The sequence below is a fragment of the Sus scrofa genome, chromosome 2 (assembly GCF_054392235.1).
Source record: "Sus scrofa isolate SSC_HxYL_T2T_F1_AM1 chromosome 2, Sscrofa_HxYL_maternal_Yorkshire_Landrace_v2.0, whole genome shotgun sequence".
Classification (NCBI taxonomy): Eukaryota; Metazoa; Chordata; class Mammalia; order Artiodactyla; family Suidae; genus Sus; species Sus scrofa.
In genome coordinates, this window is record NC_139384.1 from 6,397,898 (window position 1) to 6,419,565 (window position 21,668).

General features: G+C 52.7%; 1 protein-coding gene across 2 annotated transcripts; it reads right to left on the reverse strand.

The window, feature by feature from the left end:
• Positions 1-14,965: 14,965 nt before the first annotated feature.
• DRAP1 (DR1 associated protein 1) lies at positions 14,966-21,661 on the reverse strand. Of its 2 annotated transcripts, none has more exons than XR_014836826.1 (7): positions 21,384-21,661; positions 21,065-21,137; positions 20,857-20,950; positions 20,455-20,574; positions 20,247-20,340; positions 19,804-20,035; positions 14,966-18,429 (listed from the first exon to the last, which is right to left on the reverse strand). XR_014836826.1 is itself a non-coding variant. In XM_003122518.4 (7 exons), exons 1-7 carry the CDS (start codon positions 21,423-21,425, stop codon positions 19,500-19,502), a joined length of 618 nt encoding a protein of 205 aa, XP_003122566.1. In that variant the 5' UTR covers positions 21,426-21,661; the 3' UTR covers positions 19,395-19,499. The 2 variants fall into 2 exon arrangements, 1 of the variants encoding a protein (XP_003122566.1); XM_003122518.4 differs by lacking the exon at positions 14,966-18,429 and adding an exon at positions 19,395-19,605 and having other exon boundaries at positions 19,947-20,035.
• Positions 21,662-21,668: the final 7 nt, after the last annotated feature.

Here is a 21,668-nt window from a genome sequence, read left to right on the forward strand (position 1 = left end):
TTTATTTCTAGATATGGTAAATTTTTCATTTGTTTTATTTTTCTGTTTTTTCATTTTTACGTTTTAAATTTTGTATTAGAGTTGATTTACAATGTTCCTTCAATTTCTGCTGGATGGCAAGGTGACCCAGCCACCCCTGAACACCCCTTCTTTTTTTTTTTTTTTCCCCTAACCCAAGAAACTGGACACAGTTCCCTGTGCTGCACAGCAGGACCCTGGCCCCCACCCATCACCCATCCATTCCAAAGGTAAGAGTCTGCATCTACCCATCCCAAACTCCCTGTCAGTCCCCCCTCTAGCCCCCCCTCCCCTCTGGCAACCACAAGTCTGCCCTCCATGTCCATGATCTGTTTGTTTGTTTGTTTGTTTGTTTGTCTTTTTGCCATTTCTTGGGCCTCTCCCGTGGTATATGGAGGCTCCCAGGCTAGGGGTCGAATCTGAGCTGTAGCCGCCAGCCTACACCACAGCCACAGCAATGCAGGATCTTTAACCCACTGAGCAAGGCCAGGGATCGAACCCACAACCTCATGGTTCCTAGTCAGATTTGCTAACCACTGAGCCACGACGGGAACTCCTGATCTGTTTGTTTTGTAGATGGATCATTTGTGCCATATTTTAGACTGCACTATAAATGATATCATATGGTGCTTGTCTTTCTCTTTCTGACTTCGCTTAGTATGAGAATTTCTGCAGATGGCATTATTCTGTGCTTTTCGTGGCTGAGTCGTTTTCCATTGTGTATATGGACCACCTCTTCTTAATCCATCCATCTGCTGATGGACATCTGGGTTGTCTCCATGTCTTGGCTATTGCGAGGTGTGTTGCAGTGAACACAGGGGTGCATGTATTTTTGGTACGAAGGTTTGTCTGGATATACGCCCAGGAGTGGGATTGCTGGATCACATGGTGGTTCTAGATTTAGTTCTCTGAGGAATCTCCACACTGGTTTCCATAGTCGTTTTACCAGTTTACATGCCCACCAACAGTGCAGGAGGGTTCCCTTTCCTCCACACCCTCTCCAGCATTTGTTGTTTGTGGATTTGTTAGTGATGGCCACTCTAACTGGTGGGAGGTGGCACTTCATTGCAGTTTTGATTTGTATTTTTCTAATAATTAGTGATGTTGAGCATTTTTTCATGTCTCTGAGCTTTTTTCCTGTGGACCCTTGTCTGCTCGCAGACTCCATCCCAGTGGAAACTTGGCAATGAGCACATTTCATTTAGCAACCTAAACAATGCTCCATGTGAAGATCTTTTGCTGCTCAAAAGAGGTAGACTGCTTTCTGGCGGGCTGGATCCCCGCCCATCCACCTCCTCTGCTGAACGTCACCAGTGGGACCCTTGGTGGAGGGCACGTGTGCCATCTGCTCCATTTGTTGTTGTTGTCGCATCTACAGCACGCAGAAATTCCCAGGCCAGGGATCAAACTCGAGTCACAGCCACAACCCAAGCCCCAGCAGGGACGATGCCAGGCCCTTAACCCCTTGGGCCACCAGGGAACTCCGAGGCTGCTCCATTTTCAGAGAGCAAGTCCACTCCAGACCCCAACCCAATTGACTTCTCAGACTAACTCTGGGCCACTTCTTTCTTTGGCAGAGGGTGGTCTGTGTTTCTCTGGGCAGTATTTTCACAAGGTACCTATGGAGCTTCTCCAGCTGCACTCATTTCTCAAGTGAGCCCATCCAGTCTGCCAGACTTAAAAGCCACCTGTCACCTTCCAGCTATGCCCAAGTATGCATATCTCAAATCTGACCTCTCCCACGAAGTCCAGACTCACATCCGACGACCCATCCGACATCGACTCACAGCCATGACGAGTAAGCATATTAATGAGCTGGACAAGTTGCAACTCAGACTCTCCATCTGCCCCATCTCAGCCAAGGCCACATCCATCCTTCCTGCTGCTCAGGCCAAAACCCTGGACTCCTCTCTTTCCCTCACACGCCACACCCCGTGCTAGCAAACCATGCAGAATCCAGCTGCTTCTCTCCACCACTACTAACGCACTCCCCCTCACCCCCCTCACCCCCACCTCTCATTCAGGTCTCTGCAGTCACTCCTGTACCCAGCTTCTGCGCTTGCCCTGATTCTCTTCTTCTTCTTTTTTTTAGGGCCGCACCCAAGGCACATGGAAGTTCCCAGGCTAGGGGTTGAATCGGAGCTGTAGCTGCCAGCCTATACCACAGCCACGGCAACACGGGATCTGAGCCCCATCTGTGACTTACATCACAGCTCACGGCAATGCTGGATCCCTAACCCACTGAGCTAGGCCAGGGATTCAACCCACATCAACATGGATACTAGTAGGGTTCCTTACAGCTGAGCCACGATGGGAACTCCCCCGATTCTCTTCCCTACTCAGCAGCCAGTGTGATCCAGAGCCTGTTAGGTCTTGTTTTAAAACTCTCCAACCAGGAGTTCCCTGGTGGCCTCGTGGTTAGGATTTGGGGCTTTCACTGCTGTGGCTCGGTTTTGATTCCTGGTCTGGGAACTGAGATCCCACATCTAGCCGTTGTAAACAACAATGAAACTTTCCAACGGATCCCATCTCTTAAAGAGTAAAAGCTGAAGGGTTTACCATGGCCTACTGGGCCCCGCATGACCTGTCTGCCCATTGACCCACAGGCCCCACCACTGTCCCTGCCACTCACTCCGATCCAGACACACTGTTCCTGCAGCATACCAGTCCTTCCTACCTCAGGGCCTTTGCACTTGCTGCTGCTTCTTCCTGAAATGCTCTCTGCCCAGACTCCACATGGCTCACTCTCTCACTTCCTCTGGTTTCTTTGCCCTTCACCTGCCAAAGACTCTCTAAGTAGCACCGTGCCCTTCACTCTACCTACCAGCACTTCATACGCATCCATGTGTTTATTGCCTGCTCAGGGACGTAGCTCCAGAAATCAGCGCCCTTTCCTCAGCAAATTTTCCCTCTCTTTGGAATCATTCCCATCATTCATTTCTCTCTCTCCTTTTTTTGGCTGTGCCTGCAGCATGTGGAAGTTCCCAGGCCAGGGATTCTGAGCTACCAGGGAACTCCGCTTTTCTCTGTGAGCCCACTTCTTCCTCAGCACTGCTCCATTTCTCCATGGCCCTTGGCAGCCACACCTCCTGAAAGAGCTGACTTTATTCATCTGTGTCCACATCCCCCTCCTATTCTCTCTCGAACCCACCCTGCCAGGCTGTGGCCCTTGCCACCCCCTGAACCTGCTCCTGCCAAGACCTGCAGGGGCTGCCAGGGTGCTCACCCAGGGTGCAGTGGCTCCTCCCCCTGCTCTGGCCTCTCCCTCCCAGCATTTGGCTGGCTCCTCCTCCCTTTCCAGGAAAAGGCCCAGCCTGCTGGACCCTTTGTCCACGTTCCCCGGGTGGGATTGTTGTTGCTTGTGTTTTATTTAATTAATTTATTTTATTCATTTATTGGCCATACCCATGGCATATGGAAGTACCCAGGCCACGGAATGAATTCAAGCCACAGCTGCAACCTAGGCCACAGCTGCAGCAACAGTGGGTCCTTAACCCACTGTGCCACAGTGGGAACTCCTCTTTGCTTCTTTTTGTTGTTCTTGTTGCTTTTTAGGGCTGCACCTGCAACATATGGAAGTTCGCAGGCCAGGAGTCCAATCGGAGCTGTAGCTGCCGGCCTATGCCACAGCCACAGCAATGCCAGATCAGAGCCACGTCTGCGACCTACACCACAAGTCATGGCGACGCTGGATCCTTAACTCACTGAGCAAGGCCAGGGTTTGAACCTACGTCCTCATGGATACTATGTCAGGTTCTTAACCCGCTGAGCCACAATGAGAACTCCTTCCTTGTGAATTTTAGAGGGATGTTGGGGGACAAAAATGATCATTTGTTATAGCCCGTGAAGCTTGTTTGGTCAAAGTAGGCATCGCAGTGGAAGATTTTGAGTTGTGGAGGTGAAATAAGCTGATTTTGTTTCTAAAGGATCCCTCTGGCTGCTGTGTAGAAAGCAGGCCAGATGGAAAGAGGGACTTGAGGACCTGGGTCAGGGAGGCAGGAAGAGGAGAGGAGAGGTGTGGAGGCTGAGCCTGGGCCTGCCACCATTTAGAGGTCAGGGGAGGTCAGGGGGACATGGCCATGGACACTAAACCAGAGAGACTGGTAGGGGGGAAGTAAGCCCAGAGTGAGGGCACCCAGCCAAGAGAAGAAAGTGTTCCCAAGAGGAGTGACCAACTGGGACGAGAGCCCCTGAGAGGTCAAGGCAAGGCGCTAACAACTGAATTTGGCAACCCCACTTGTTCCCTAGGCGCACATTCCAAGGACCAGATGGCGAAGGCTCATTACAGACTTTGGCTGTTGAAACGTGGATGGAGTTGGCCTCTGAACATGCTCACAGAGCCCCACCTAAAATTTTCCTTTGGGGCTAAAATCTAGGAAATATTTTCTTCCCCCTGAGACATTTGTAAGCTCTGCTATCTCTGTGGGGGGAGTGGAAGCTAAGTTACTACATCTTCATTTTGCTTTGGCTGCCAGGAAGCTCAGAGCTAAATTTGATGTTCATTCAATAGAGTACTTTATGGGCTTTATTTAATAATTTATTTCTTTATGTTCTTACTCTTTTTTTTTTTTTTTTTTTTTTTTGCTATTTCTTGGGCTACTCCCACGGCATATGGAGGTTCCCAGGCTAGGGTTGAATTGGAGCCGCAGCCGCCGGCCTACACCAGAGCCACAGCAACGTGGGATCTGAGCCGCGTCTGCAACCTACACCACAGCTCACGGCAACGCCAGATCGTTAGCCCACTGAGCAAGGGCAGGGATGGAACCCGCAACCTCTTGGTTCCTAGTTGGATTCGTTAACCACTGTGCCACGACGGGAACTCCTATGTTCTTACTCTTGAACTTTGTGTGTTCTTTTCTTTTTTCTTTCGCTTTTTTTTTTTTTTTTTTTTTTTTTTGCTTTTTAGGGCCACACTCGCGGCATGTGGAGATTCCCAGGCCAGGGGTCTAATCGGAGCTGTTGTTGCTGGCCTACGCCAGAGCCACACCAGATCTGAGCTGCTTCTGCAACCTACACCAAAGCTCACAGCAACGTTGGATCCTTAACCCAGTGACCAAGGCCAGGAATTGAACCTGCCACCTCATGGTTCCTAGTCGGATTTGTTTCCACTGTGCCACGATGGGAACTCCTTGAGACTGTATTTCCATTTTAAAATTTTATCGTCCTCATTCTTGTTGGAAGCTACCTCACAGGCACTGGGAATGAGGCAGATATGCAAATTAAATCTGTCATTCAGCAAGTATACAGAGACGGCCTGTACTAGTTAGGGCCCTTTGGTTTGCAATTGACAGAACTAAATTAAGCCAAAAAGGATAAAATAAGTAATGGGCTTATTTTACTAACTCATAAAAAGAAACTGACCTGGATTGAGGGACTTGAGTCCCTGTGTGTGTGTGTGTGTGTGTGTGTGTGTGTGTGTGTGTGTGTGACTTTTCTCCCGATTTCATCTTCACTCCCTCTCTGTTGGCATCATTCTCTCCAGTGGGAACGTTGACTGCAGGCAGCACCAGGTTGCTGTCCTTGTGTCCCTGTCACCAGAGTACAGAGAGGACCCTTCCCATGTATCCAGGGAGCAAAAGCTGAGGGCGGGAGTCTGACATGTCCTGCCTTGAGTCTCATGGCCACCCCCAGACCAATCACAGGTCCCAGCGGGGAGGGGACCTTGACCAGCGGTCCTGGCGGTACCTCCTGGGTGGAGTGGGAGGAACAGTTCTCTAGGGATAAAAACAGTATGAAGCTTCCTCAAAAAAATTAAAAATAGAACTACCATACAATACAGCAATTCCACTCCTGGGTACGTATCCAAAGAAAATGAAAACACTAATTAAAAAAGATATATGTACCCCAAAGCTCATCACAGTATTACTTATAATTGCCAAGATATGGAAGCCGTCTAAGTCCCCACCAACAGACGAATGGATAAAGATGTGAGAGGTGTGTGTGTGTGTGTGTGTGTGTGTGTGTGTACACACATATGTGTGTATATGTATATGAACATTGGCCATAGAGATGAATGAAATCTTGCCATTTGTGATAAGTGGAGGCATCCGGAGGATATTTTGCTCAGTGAAATAAGCCAAACAAAGAAACACGAATACTGGCGTTCTCTTGTAGCACAGCAGGTTAAGGCTCTGGCATTGAGTTACTGCTGTGACACGGATTCACTCCCTGGCCCAGGACCTACTGCATGCCACAGGCACGGCCGAAAGAAAGGAAGGAAGACAAATACTGTATGTTTTCGTTTACATATGCAATCTATAAAACAAAACAAATACAGCAAAACAGAAACAGACTCACAGATACACAGAATAAACTAGTGGCTGCGAGAGGGAGCAGGGTGAGGGGATGGGCAAAATAGGTGAAGGGTATTACGAGATATAAATGACCAGTTATGAGTCATGGGGATGCAACGTACCACACAGAGAATACAGTCAATAATATTATAATCACTTTGTATAGTGTACAAAAATTTTGAATCATTAGGCTGTACACCTAATCTAATATAATATTCTAGGCCAACTATATTTCAATTTTATTTTTTTATTTTTATTTTAACCACGCCCATGGCATGCGGACATTCCCAGGCCAGGGACTGAACTGAAGCCACAGCAGTGACAACCCCAAATCCTTAACCACTGGGGCCACCTGGGAACTACAATACTTCAATTTTAAAAAAAGAAAAATTCTAACACTGTAAACCAGCTATAATGGGGGGAAAAAAACCTAAAAAAAAAACAACTTTGGACAGAGGTTAAAAAAGAAAGATTTTTTTCCCCACCTTGGGGCATGTGGACGTTCCAGGGACAGGGATCAAACCTGCACCACAGCAGTGACAACTGCTGGATCCTTAACCCTCTCAGCCACTGGGAAACTCCAAAAGAAATTTTTAATTAATAAATTTTCAAAAGGATGGGGACGTGATTTGAGGATTCCCGTTACTATTTTCTCCCTGTCTTCCTTCCTTCCTTCCTTCCTTCCTTTCTTCCTTCCTCCCTCCCTCCCTCCTTCCTTCCTTTCTTTTCCTTTTTAGGACCGCACCTGCAGCATATGGAAGTTTCCAGGTTAGGGGCCAAATCGGAGCCACAGCTGCCAGCCTACACCACAGCCACAGCCACAGCAACACAGGATCCAAGCCCCATCTTTGACCTACAGCACAGCTTATGGCAATGCTGGATCTTTCACCCACTGAGAGAGGCCAGGGCTCACACCAAATCCTCGTGAATCCTAGTCGGGTTCTGAATCACTGAGCCACAACAGGAACCCCATGATTTGAGGATTCTTAAAGGAAGAGAGCAGGGAAGACTAAAGCACAAAAACGCGCCTGCCCCATGGCTATTTGGTGCCAGGCCCCGTGGGACGCCCTGTAGATGCAGATTTGAATAAGACAAGGCCCTTGCCTTGTCACATGGTCATAGTCCAATGCAGAGGATCAGAATCCAAATCAGAGCAGGAGCAGAACCTGGGAAGACGGACAGGCAAGGGATGTGGGGAGTTGGAAGGAGAGAGAAGGACTTCTGACTCTGGCCAGGAGCAAGAAAGGTGGGCTGAAACGACCCTTTTGCCACACACAATGAAGAAACGGACCGAGTCTAAGAAAAAACTACTTCCAGAGGTTAGAAAACCGGTAGCACAGGACTGCAATCTCTGAGAAAAGGGAAGCAAGTGCTGTGAGCCCGCTGCTCCCGCAGGGCAGGGGGAGGAGCCCAGACAGGGTCCGCCAGACTCCCGGAGCTAAAGAGGCCAGAGTCTGGAGAGGCAAAGGGCAGCCAGAATTTGCTGGTAGACTCAGAGGAGGAACCTAGCAGAGGAGCAGCTCCAAACCCACACAGGGCTTCAGTCGAGCTTTAGGCAGATTCACCATCTGCGCTGGGTACAGAGTGAAACCCCGCAAGGCTGGGCAAGAACATCCTTCAGCAAAAGAGCCATTCCTGCAGAGACGTAATCGCATACTTCCCAGAGCTCACACAAGACTAGAAATCTTTGTAAGAAGAGTCTTTCCAGTCAGAGGAGAGAAATCTCACTGGATGCCCAGAAAATTTGGTAGAGAACCCAGAAGTGGCCCTACATCAGCCCTTAATGAAAACCTCTCTAGGAGGTCCCACTGTGGCTCAGTGGGTTATGAACCCGACTAGGATCCATGAGGATGCGGAATTGATCCCTGGCCTCCCTCAGTAGTTAAGGATCCAGTGTTGCTATGGCTGTGGTGGAGGTCGGAGCTACGCCTCTGATTCAACTCCTAGCCTGGGAACCTCCATATGCCATGGGTACAGCTCTAAAAAGACCAAAAAAAAAAAAAAAAAAAAAAAAAAAAGTGGAAAAGAGAACTACTGTAGACCCACTGTAAAAGAGTTTGTAACAAATCTTGAAATGATCCACTTAACCCACCGCAACCAAATTACCAGGAAATGTCCGATACTCTTTAAAGGAGCACAATAAAATCTAGATCAGTAATGTAAAATTCACAATGTTTGGCGTCCAATAAAAAATTCATACATAGGAGTTTCCGTTGTGGTGTAACGGAAACAAACCCGGCTAGGATCCATGAGGATGCGGGTTTGATCCCTGGCCTCGATCACTGGGTTAAGGATCCAGCGTTGCTGTGGCTGTGGTGTAGGCCAGCAGCTGCAGCTCTGAGTCAACCCCTAGCCTGGGAACGTCCATATGCCTTGGTTGTGGCCCTAAAAACAAAAACAAAACAAAACAAAACAATTAATATACATACAAATAAGGAGGAAAATCTGATTAATAACCAGGAGAAAATATCTGTCAATAAAAGTCCCCCAGAAAATGGCAATTCTCTCCACACTGCTTTATCTCAAATCCCCACCAAAATCTCAGCTGCCTTTTGCAGGAATTGACAAACTGATCCTAAAATTCACATGGAAAGTCAAGGAACCCAGAATAACCAAACCATCTTGAAAAAGAACAAAGTTGAAAGACGAACATGTGCTGATTTCAAAATTTAGTACAAAGCTATTATAAGCAAGAGAGTGTGGTTCTACCATTGGTACAGACATCGATCAAGGAATAGAAATGAGAATCCAGAAATAGCAGCCCTTACATTTATGATCAATTGATTTTATTTTATTTATTTTTATTTTTATTTTTTTTGCTTTTTAGGGCCACACCCTCAGCATATGGAGGTTCCCAGCTAGGGATCGAATCGGAGCTACAGCTGCTGGCCTACACCGCAACCTCAGCAACGCGGAATCTGAGCCATGTCTGTGACCTACACCACAGCTCATGGCAACATGGGATCCTTAACCCATGAGGCCAGGGATTGAACTTGTGTCCTCATGGATGCCAGTCAGATTCATTTCCGCTGAGCCACAACAGGAACTCCCTGTTTTATTATTTTTTTAACGCATCTATGAGTCATATTACTTTATTTTATTTTATTTCTTTCATTTTTTTCCGCTGCCCCATGGGAGTTCCCTAGGCCAGGGAGCATATCCAAGCCACAGTTGCAACCTATGCAATTTTAACTCACTGTATTGGGCCTGGGACCAAACCTATGTCCTGGGGCTGCAGGGACACTGCCAATCCCTTTGTGCAACAGCAGGGACCCACATGGCCAGTTTTATTTATTTATTTACTTACTTTATAGGGCCGCTCCTGTGGCATATGGAAGTTCCCTGGCTAGGGGACAAATCGGAGCTGGAGCTGCAGCTGCAGCTCCCGCCCTATGCCACGACCACAGCAATGCCAGATCTGGGCCTCACCTGCGACCTACGCCGAAGCTTGTGGCAGTGAAGGATCCTTAACCCACTGAGTGAGGCCAGAGATGGAACCCAAAACCTTGTTGATACTAGTGGAGTTTTTAACCCACTGAGTTACAACAGCAACTCCCGGTCGATTGATTATACACAAGGACGACAAGACTGTTCAGTGGGAAAAGAACAGTCTTTTCAACAAATGCTGCTGAGACAACTGGAATTCCACACACAACAGAAAGAGGTTGGACCCTTACGCCACACACAAAAGTGAACTCAAAATGAATCATGGACTTAAATGTAAGAGCTAAAACTCTTAGGAAAAAAAAAAAAAACCAGGAATAACCTTCGATTAGGCAACAGTTTATGAGATATGATACCCAAAGTACAAGTAACAAAAGGAAAAAATAGGAGTTCCCGCTGTGGCCCAGAGGGTTAAGAACTTGACATAGTCTCAGTGAGGATGTGGGTTCAATCCTTGACCTTGCTCTGGGGGTTAAGGATCTGGTGGTGCTATTGCTGTGGCATAGTCTTGCAGCTGCAGCTCTGATTCAACCCCTAGCTGGGGAACTTCCATATGCCGCAGGTACAGCCCCTAAGAAGCAAAAACCAAAAGGAAGAAAGACTGCCGTGGCTGTGGTGTAGGCCAGTAGCTACAGCTCTGATTTGACCCATAGCCTGGGAACTTCCATATGCTGTGGGTGTGGCCCTAAAAAGACAAAAAATAAAAAATAAAAGGAGTTCCCATCGTGGCACAGCAGAAATGAATCCAACTAGGAACCATGAGGTTGAGGGTTCGATCCCTGTCCTCGCTCAGTGGGTTAAGGATCTGGTGTTGCTGAGGTTGCGGTGTAGGCCGGCAGCTGCAGCTCCGATTGGACCCCTAGCCTGGGAACTTCCATATGCTGCAGGTGCGGCCCTAAAAAGCAAAAAAAAAAAAAAAAAAAAAAAAAGTCAGAGGAGAGCGTGCATGCACGTGGGCACGTGTGCCTGTGTGTGTCACACAGGGAGTTAATTATCACGCTCCGGGAGGGGGTAGGTTGATGTTGCCTGTAGACTCCTCTGGGGGGAAATGAGAAGTTTTCCGGCCATGAACACAAGAACATTCTAACGCAAGAAGGCAGGAGCCGTCACAAGATTAAACCTGATGACGTTTGTTTACAAAGATGGACCTGGCCCTGCGATAGAAAAGAACTCGGCAGTGGGGACCTGGAGGCAGGGCAGCCAGTGAGGAGTCTGTTGGGATAATTTAGATGGTGGTGTCCTGGGAGACAGAACAACATCGTTTCCTGAAGGCTTAGGACCCAGGCACGGCTCCAAGTGGTTTTAGGACCTATCATTTAGTGGTTCTCAGTCCTGGCTGTGTATTAGAAGCACCTGGGGAGCCTTGAAAATACCAGGGCCCGAGCTTCCCATCCAGTTAGATCGAATCTCTGGGGATGGGAGTTCCCATTGTGGCTCAGTGGGTTAAGAACGTGATTAGCACCCATGAGGATGTAGGTTTGATCCCTGGCCATGCTCAGTGGGTTAAGGATCTGGCACTGCAGCAAGCTGTGGCTGTGGGTTGCAAATGCGGCTCGGATCCCACACTGCTGCGGCTGTGGTGTAGGCCAGCAGCTGCAGCTCCAATTTGACCACTAGCCGGCGAATTTCTATGTGCTGCAAGTTTGGCCTTAAAAAGGAAGGAAGGGAGGAAGAAAGAAAGAAAAAAAGGAAAGAATCCCTGGGGACGGACCCTGGGCATCAGTCACCTTCAAAGCTCCCCAGTGATTCCAATACAAGATCAGAGGTGAGACCCCTGCCCTCACTAAAGGTCAGGTTTGTTGACCTGACAGGGGCTAGGAACTGGGTTTGTTCACAGCCTAAAGCCAGCGCCTGGGACAGCCTGACACGAAGTAGGTGGTCAGCAGCTCTCTATAAACATCTTTGTAAACAACAACCTTATAAGATGCTCCTTTTATAATAAGGACACTGAGGCCCAGAGAGGTTGAGTTAGCACAAAGGCACAAGGCTGGTAAGGGGAGGTGCTAGGACCAAAATACGCACAAGGAGGGCAGCCCAGACTCTTCTGAGGGAGGTGGACCCCAAGGGAGATGGGACCGAGGAGGGGATGAGTGGGGTCTTTGGAGGAGGAATGGAGGTCCCAGCCCCTGCCTCACCCTCAGTGCTCCCCACTCCCCGAACCTGATCGGCTTCAGACAAAGGTGGTGGGCGGGCGAAGAGAACCCAACAGGAAAGAAAGAAAGCTCAAAGAACTTAGGGGAAGGGGAAAGTGAAACCTCCCCCGACACCAGGGCGGGGTGGGACTCAGCCGCTGGAAGCAAGGGCAGCCCTCCCACCCCAGCCCTCCCACCCCCGACAGGAATGAGGAAGGGGGAGGGATGCAGATGGCCAGCACCCCCCCTCCAGCACCTGCTTGCTGCCACTTCCACACAGGCCTCCTCCTCTTCCCAGAACACCGCTGCCTGCTCCCTCCCCGCTCTTCCCTCAGAGCGCTTACACCCCGACCCCGGGTGCTTGCACACTCGTTCATCGGAGCCCGTTGCTGTCCTTCTTGCTCTGCTCTCTCCTCCCGAGAGCCCAGAACAGCGCCTAGCACAGAGTAGGTGCTCAGGAAATGTCAAGTGAGCGCAGGAAGGAAATGCTTATGACCCCAAGAATGCGGCTGGGCTGTGTTGACTTGTCCTTAGACGACTCGGTCCAGGAGGATCAACTGGCCCATTGCGAAGATGACAAATGACAACAGTTTTGGTTTTGCTTGCACCACGGGGGGTTAAACTTGGCAGTCCATCTCCTTGGCTTGGGAACTCCAGGCCTCACCAGGGGCCCGGAAAGCCTCCCTTTAAAATAGACTTTCCGGAGTTCCCATTGTGGCTCAGCGGGTTAAGAACCAGACTAGTATCCAAGAGGATACAGGTTCGATCCCTGGCCCCGCTCAGCAGGTTAAGGATCCCACATTGCTGTGGCTGTGTTGTGTGCTGGGAGCTGTAGCTCTGATTCGACCCCTAGCCTGGCAACTTCCATACGCTGCAGGTGCGGCCCTAAAAAGAAAAAGAAAAAAAAGGACTTTCCCCTCAGCCCACCCCCAATCCCGTTCCTTCTCCCCACAGCGCCCCACTCTTGTGTGTCTAACACGTGTCCTTTCGATCTACTTTCCAGGCCTTTATTTCCACATGTGTCAGTTACAGGCACCACTTTTCTGGGTGCTCACTCCGTGAAGCACTGTGCTGAGCACTTCATGCGTCACATCTTGTTTTATCATCACATGTCCCTGGAGGAGCAGCTATCACTGTCCCCATTTCACAGATGAGGACAGTGAAGCACAAAGAGCTTGATTCACTTGTCCAAAGTTGCAGAGTGAGTGGCAGAGATACACAGGATTGTTGTGCATGTCTGTACATTTACTTTCCATAAACACCACTGTGCTAGAGCTCTTGTTCTGCATTTTTTGGTTTTTCACTCAACACAGTGAGTTTGAGCTTCGCCCACATTGCCATCTGCCACGCAATTCCCTGGTGACAGACAAGTTGGCAGGTTCCAGCTCTTGGCCATCTCCAACCTTGCTGGGACACGTTGTCTTCCTGTTTGTGAGAGGTTTTACACCCAGGAGTGGAACTGCCAGAGGGCACTTAGCGGCCAAACTGCCCTTTCAAACATGCCACCTAATTGACACTCCCACCCGAAGCGCCAGACGTGTGTGTAGCCACCTCCCTGCCAGCTATCAGTCTTTTCTGATTTCCAATCTGCTGGGTGTCCTCTGGGATCTTGTATTTTGCCTTTGCAGCTTTTTTTTTTTTTTTTTTTTTTTTTTTATGGCTGCACCTACAGCATATGGAAGTCCCCATAGATATGGCAGATCCAAGCCGCATCTGCAACCTACACCACAGCTCAGGGCAACGCCAGATCCTTAACCCACTGAGCAAGGCCAGAGATGGAACCTGCATCCTCACAGATACTATGTCAGGTTCTTAAGCTGCAAAACCACAATGGGTACTGCCCTTTGTAGCTTTCTGATTACTGGGGTGGGTGCAGAAATCCTAGCCCTTATTCTATTTCTGAAAATGACATTTGCACACACACACACACAGATAAGAAGGACGTGGTTTCAGAATAAAGACAGCTCACCCTGGTGATGGGGGGGTGAGTGTCATCCAGGTCCTGCCCCCTCCCCAGCTGCAGGGAGCCCCTGAGAGGGTCCATGGAGAGGAGGGGCCAAGCCCCGGGGAAGCACCTGGGTCACAGCTGTCCTTCCAATGCTGCAGCGCCCAGAGCCGAGAAGAGTGGGAACCCGGTCCTGTGCGCATCCTGGAGACAAGCTTACTACATCAGAGAAGGGATGATGGAGACCTCAGCTGGGGGAGGTCACGAAGGCCACCTCCCCACACTCTGGACCCCTACACAGGCCCGTGTACAAGCCCCTGCCCATCTCTGGGCCACTGCGCAAACTCAGGCCACACCTCTCACTTCCTGAGCCTCAGTCTTCTCCTCTGTAAAATGGACATGATGGAGTTCCCGTTGTGGTTCAGCGGAAATGAACCCAACGAGTACCGCAGTGGGTTAACGATCCAGCACGACCTGCCACTTAGGTGGCTGATGCGGCTCAGATCACGCATTGCTGTGGCCACAGCTGTAGCTCCAATTTGACCTGTAGCCTGGGAACTTCCATGTGCTGCACCTGCGGCCCTAAAACAAACATGGACATGGCTCAGCCGGGAGACCACAGGGAAACCCGACAGAATCAAACCTCGATCTGGGCCTTTGCCCTCTCCCCGCTGAATAGGGTCTCCCCTGAGCTCTGCCCAGGATGCGGGGGCACCGCTCAGGCCCCGGGCTCCCACCGTCCCTGTTTTACGCTTCCTTTTCCTCAGCGCACATATCATCATTTGACACACTCTTATCTTCTTTGTCTGTCTCTCCTCCTCAGAAATCAACTCCAGGAAACATTTTGTTCATAGAATCAGCACTTCCTAGAATAGTATCTGGTGTGCGAGAGGTTCTCAATAGATACTCCGATAAAATAAAGTTTATATGCAGATATCATAAAGGTGCTTGTATTTTAAGTGTTCAGCCTTATATATATATATATATATATATTTTTTTTTTTTTTTTTTTTTTTTCTCTTGGCTGCGCCCATAGCATGCAGAAATTCCCAGGCCAGGGATCCAACCAGCACCACACAGCAGCGACAATGCTGGATCCTTAATGCACTGAGCCACCAGGAAACACCAATATAATTTTATATATAACCACGACACTGTTCAAACTATAGAAGATTTCCAGAAGGCTCCACTGTGCCCTCCCATCAGCCTCCACCCCCCAGGTCACCCGTTATACTGGCCCCCACTGCATCAATTAGTTTCACTCATTGCTAAACTATAAATGAATTATGTCAGGAGTTCGCGTCGTGGCTCAGCAGAAACGAATCTGACTAGGAACCATGAGGTTGCCGGTTTGATCCCTGGCCTCGCTCAGTGGGTTAAGGATCCGGCGTTGCCATGGGCTGTGGTGTGAGTCGCAAACTTGGCTCCGATCTGGCGCTGCTGTGGTGGCTGTGGTGTAGGCCGGCAGCTACAGCTCTGATTGGACCCCTAGCCAAGGAACCTTCATGTGCTGCCAGTGTGGCCCTAAAATGACAAAAGGCCAAAAAAATAAATGATTTGTCATAGCATGTACACTTTTGTGTTTGGTTTTTTTTGCTTGGTATGCCTACAAGATTCACCCTGATAGCCCATGTAACAGTGGTTTGTTCTTTTTTTTTTTGTCTCTTTAGGGCCGTACCAACGGCATATGGAGGTTCCCAGGCTAGGGGTCGAATCAGAGCTGTAGCCGATGGCCTACTCCACAGCCACAGCAACGCCAGATCTGAGCTGCATCTGTGATGAACACCAGAACTCATGGCAACGCTGGATCGTTAACACTGAGTGAGGCCAGGAATTGAACCTGCGTTCACGGACACTAGTCAGGTTCGTTTCCACTGAGCCATGATGGGAACTCCAGTATTAACATTTTTAAACAATTCAATTATTTACTTATTTGTCCGCACCTGTGGTATATGGAAGCCCTGGACCATGGATTGAATTCAAGCCACATCTGCAACCTGTGGCATTCAACACCGGATCCTCAACCCACTGTGCCGGGCTGAGTATCTAACCGGCGATGCCACAGAGACAAGTGGGACCACTAACCCAAAACATCACAGCAGGAACTCCCTGGAGTATGAACATTCTCCTGCGTGTCTTTTGGTGGCCGTACGCCTGGGAGTGGCATTGCCCTGTCACACGGAAGTGGATGTTAACAGACCCAATGAGAATCTGCCAGACCGTTTTCTGAGGCGGCTGCACCCACTGCCATTCCCCCTGCAGTGTGAGTTCGGGTGTCGCCACCTCCACCCTCACATTGGTGATACCAGGCTTGTCAGTTTCAGGCTTCTGGTGGGTGACCGCGGCATCTCACTTCCCTGCTTGGTGCTCGATGAATATTTGCTGAATGAATCCTCAGATGGGCAGTGGAGGGAGGTTCTCCACTTGGGCCCTTACTCTTCACCGAGGGTCGGGGTGCCAGGCTGCCACTCTGGCCTCAGAAACCACTCTCCACTTCACACACTGGTCACACTCACAGCCCAGGGCCTGGTCCAGGCTGTGCTAAGGCATCCAGATAGGACGTGGCCCGAGGCTCAAAGTTCCCCAAAGGACAGAGAACAAAGGATGAGAATCATCTGATTCCCAGGAAGAACTCTGCAGATGGGTACTGACAGGCTGTGCTCTTCCCAGCGCCCAGTCGTATCCCCAGGACAGGGCAGAGCCCTCTTGCCTCACCCCCAGAGGCACCCAGAAGCCAGGAGCCAGCCGGGAGCACTGTCCCTGGGCCCCCTGCCCTCCGACTCAGGAGGCTGCACTCCCAACACTTCTCAGAGCCTGGGTCACGCCCTTCCCAGTGGCCTGGACGGTCCTGGGCAGAAACTGCTGTGTCACCCAGGTTGGCCAGACCACTCTTCCCAGCCTCCCTCAGGTGGGACTTTGTGACAGGGCCAGTGGGGAGGTAAACAGAGGCTGGGGGTGGGGGGCACTTCAGTCCTGCCCTAGGAAAATCTCTGTGGGCTCTGAGATTTCCCCTTAGTGACCTTGCCAGCCATGAGTTGAGGATGGTGGGCCACGAGATGAAAGGAGCCTGGGCCCAGAAGTTCCTCTTGGAGAAGCAACCCCCACTGATCAGATGGGGGGCATCTCATTGTGAACCTTATGTGGCCGAGACACGTCCCTTATATTTGGACCTATACACTTTGTTACATTAGCCCTTTGCCCTAACTAACAGGTGTAACTAGTATACATAGCATAGCATGCTAACTAACATAGGTAGTAACTAGCCCCATCTTACAAATAAGAGAACAGAGACAGGAAAGCTACAGCCCTTGTTCAAGGTTAATAAGTGGAAAAGCCAGGACCCGAATCTGAAGCCTGGCTCCCAAGGTTCCACTCAAAAGCCCTCCGCTGAGGCTGAGCCAACGGGCTGAGAATGCAGAGGCCCAGGCCAGCAGCCGCTGGGCACCTCACTCCCACCTGCACCCCCTGGAGGAAGGCTCTCCCACCCTGGCCTCCTCACCTTCCCCAATCATCACTGAGCCTTGTCACCCTGAAGCCTCTCAGTTCGGAACCTCACCTCTTTTTCTGGCAGCACCTGGAGCATGTGAAAGTTCCCGAGCTAGGGCTCAAACCGGCATCACATCGGCGACCACTGCAGGTACAACGCTGGATCCCTAACCCGCTGTGCCTCAAGAGAACTCCAGAACCTCAGCTCTGGTACAGATCCCAGCCTCGGGCTCCCAGAGTGTCTTCCTCTCCCACTTGGGGTCCCCAGGGCCAGAGGTGTGCCAAGTCCCCACCCTACCTGGAGTTGCGCCCAGTTTGCTGCTGGGGAAAACCACTCTCTCTCCAGGGCCGATAAGAACCACCTCCCATTCGCAGTCCTTACCAGCCAGAGTTCTCTCAGTACCAATGTCAGAAACCCAACTGGCTTCCAGGCAAAAAATAAATTTGTACTGGCTCACATAACAAAGAAGTCTAAGGTAATACAGGCATCAGGGTCCAGGTGTCCAGACTATCACCAGAAGTCTGTGGCTCTGGGCCTCCCGGCTCTGCTGTGCCAGTTCTGTTCTCTGTCAGGATCGCCCCCTTGGGGTGGGACGCGGCTTCCAGCAGCCACCAGCCCATATCTCACCAGCCTTACTACCCCAGCGTGGCCACCAGCATCCTCACCTGAACTCCTAAGAGGGTCCTCTGCCGCTACCAGCACCACGGGGGAGCCAGCAATCTTGTCAAAACCCGTTCTCCAGGGGCTCGCCTAGAGTCCCAGGGCTCACGTGTGCCAAGTGGGAGAGGCCACACTCAGAAGGGTCACGACCTCATTGTGTCTGACTGGCCAGGCTGGTGGTCCCCTGTCCTCAACCTCACAGGCTGCACAGAGGTGGTTCCCCAAAAGTAAGTACAGAGCAGGAGCAGATGAGAAGCAGATGCAAGCCACGTGCCCCCAGTTCCAGCCGCCCTGAGCCCAGGGCTGCCACCCTGCCTCCTACTTGGTGGGAAAGTCGCACACTGCCAGGTAAAAACGGACACCTCGACTCTCCAGCAAACCCACGCGCCCCTTTCCCTTAGGCTGGGGGCTCGCAGGAACCCCATCTCCGGCCCTCAGTGCCCTGCCATCCCTGCAGCCCCTCCCTCACAAGCTCGCACCCCCCCCCTCACCGGGAGCCGCTGCCCTCTGTGGTCTCCACCTCCAGTCCTGAGCGCTGCTTCCCCTCGCAGCCAGTCCCATCCCGCTCTCCCCGCCTCTGCTCCTCCTCCCTGGAGCCCCTGGTGGGCACCGCAGCGGCTCCTGGGGCCCCTGTGGGGTCCCCTGGGGCCCTCCCATGCTCTGCTCACACACCTGTCTCCAGCCCTGCCACCCAAGTGCCACTCCACACCCCGCCTCAGTGGGCTCACAGCGCCCCAAATTCATCACAGCGGACCCTGTGATCTTCCTAACCCTCTTCTCCCCCGTCTCCTGGGTAGAGGAGAACCCCCACCCCCACCCCCATGCGAAGACACCCGAGTCCTTGAGGAGCCCCTTCCATCAGCACTCACGTCTGTGGGCAACCCAGACCTCTAGGCTGCCCATCGCTGCCCTGGCCTCTCCAGGCCGCTGCTCCCTGAACACAACACATCCGCCTCATCGGCCTCGTATGCATAGCTCCAGGGTCCGCTCAGGGCCCCTGGGGGCTCACAAGCCGGCCTTCCAGGTCCCCCACGACCTCACCTACCTCTGCTCCCGCTGCCCTTCCCACATGCCCTTCAAGGCCACTGGCTCCAGCTCTAGTTTTCAAGAGCTGTCTCTGTCACCTGTCCCATCTGTCTCTCTGCAGCAGCCCAGAGGGGGCAGAATGGTCTCCCTCAGAGAGACAAGAACAGGCTACTCAGAGTAGGAACCCGCCCAGGGTCACAGGGCACAACAAGACAGGCTGTCTCCCGGCATGACTGGCACTGCCGGCTCAGGCCCTCCAGCACTCTGCCCACCTTCCCGCCATCAGCACCCCGGGCCCGGCCCCCTTCAGTCAGCTGCTGCCCAGCCGCCCTGGCCCTGGCTCAGTGTGGGGAAGGAGGCCATTAGGCCCTGGACAAGAGCAGGGACGGATACTGGAATTCCCTTTTATTTTTTTTTTTAATAAATTTAAGAACAGCTCTACTCTCTTCCCCCCAGAGCAGCTAAAAGGGGGTGTGGCCTGGGGGGCAGAGGGCGCTAGGAGTCATAATCTTCTTCGTCCTCTGCGTCAGGTGCTGCGGGGACCTGGGGCGCTGGGGGCAGAGGCAGAGTCGAGGTGAAGGGCGTGAAGGGTGTCGGGGGGCTGCAGGGCAGAAAGTGGGAAAGGAAGATCAGGCCACTCACCTGTGCCCAGTCCTGCCCGCTGAGCCCCACCCGGTCCTCCAGCCAGGCAGGCCTGGAGCCCACTGCCCTCTACCAGCAGGGAGCCGAGCCCAGAGAAGGGAAGGACCCAGGGCACACAGCCCCACCCGGGGGAGGGGACTTTCTGAGAGCACAGAACCCAGCCGTTAAGTCCTCTTCAGTTCCTCCCGTCCCGTCTCCCAAATCTGCCACAACCAACAGAACCAAGGCGCCTGAGCGGTCAGAAAGGACAAGGCAGCTGGGGACCAGCTGGCCCCCTCTGGGTGCCACCGACCTGCTTACCTCTGAAAGTGGGCAGGGGGCTGGCTGGCCTGGGATGGGGCCTGTGATGTCTCCTCTTCCCCATCAGTATCTGTATCCTCAGACTCATCCTGGGAACAAGACAGGAATCAGAGGCGACAAGAAAGGCGTGGGCCCATTACTGGAAAGCCGGACCTCTGCAGCCGCCATGTGCAAGGCAACCAACACAAAGAGGTCACAGGTGAGGATGGGACCAGGCCTCCAGCCAGCTGGGCCTGGCCTGATGCAAGGCTGCCCTCTCCACCCTGCAGGGCAGGACAGAGGGCTGGGGCCTCAGCTCACCTCCTGCTCCGAGTCTGTCCCCGACAGCTTCTTGTCCTTGCCTTTGCTTCCCATGCCACCGTTCTTCCGGCTGCCGCCGCCTGGCTTCCGGCCCCTTCGGGAAGGTGGAGTCCATCTGCCCAGAGGTCTCCCCACTCCTCTGCCATCCCCCAAGACACCTCCAACCCCGGGGGCCTTGGCCTTCCCCACATGGACACTGACTCCCCACCTGCGAGGACCCTTGTCCCCGTCCATGTGGTTGTCTTCCCCATCTCCCTGCATGTCAGGCACAGAGGCCACCAGATCCTTTAAGAAGTCAAACTGCTGCTCCAGCTCAATGCACTGCTTCCTGGAAGAGGTGGGGAGGGAATGGCACTCAGGTGAGGCACAGATGTCTGTACTCTCAGCAAAGTGCTCTCTGGATGTCAGGGGAACAGAGTCTGGATCGTTTCAATCCCAGCCATGCCCCCTTTCTTAGAATACCCAGTCCCTGCCAACTCAAACCTACCGGCCTTTGAGTCCTCGGCCCAGCTGCCTCCCACCTCCCTCCCTATCAGGGCACAGCCTCCCCTAAGCGTGTGGACTCCGGGCGGAGGCCCCACACGAGCCCTCCCAGATCGGAGCCACTCACAGGTGGGATGTGGTCATGGTCTTGGCATTTCTAGACTGGGTCACTTGGCAGGCCTTCTTCAGCAGTGACTCCAGGAAAAGCTCGAGCGCCCGAGCTGAGGGTCGTCAAGGCGAACGCGGGTTCTAACAATGTCCTGGCCCCCAAAAAGCGCCCCGGGGCTGCCGGCCTCCCCCGCCTCCCTCAGCCCAGCCAGCCCTCGACAGGATACAGATGATGACAGGCACAGCTGCCGCCACCTTCCCAATCTCTTCATCCGTCTGCATTATCTTCTTGATGCGTGCCTGAGGAAGGGGCAGAGAGCTCGGACCCCGTCGCCGCGGCCCCCGAAAGGGTGCGCGGGGCGGGGGGCAGAGAGAGGGAGCATCCCGGGAGGAAGGGGGCGGGGGGCACCGACGCGGAGAGGGCACGGAAGGGGGCGGGGCGTCCGGGCCCCCGAACGGCGCGATGCGCCCGCCTCCCTGGCCGGGCCTGGGCCGGAGCCTCCCGAGAGCCCGGCTCGTTCCTCCCGAGGCCGGCCACGTGCTCACCGGCGGGAACCGCGCGTTGTACTTCTTCTTCTTGCTCGGCATCTCGGGGCCTCTCTCGCCGCGCCGGGCCCAGCGCCGCCGCCCGCAGCCTCCCGGCCCCCGGGCCTGCTCGTCGCCCGCCCGCCGCGGTTCCCCCGGGTCCTGGTGCCGCCTCCTCCGCCCCCGCCACTCCCCCCACAGGGTCCTAGCGCCGCCGGTCAGCACTCGGCCGGCGGGGCCCGAGCGCCCTCCCCTCACAGCCTCCCGCCCGGTGCGCGTCTGTCCGGGACTGGACGGCCGCGACCG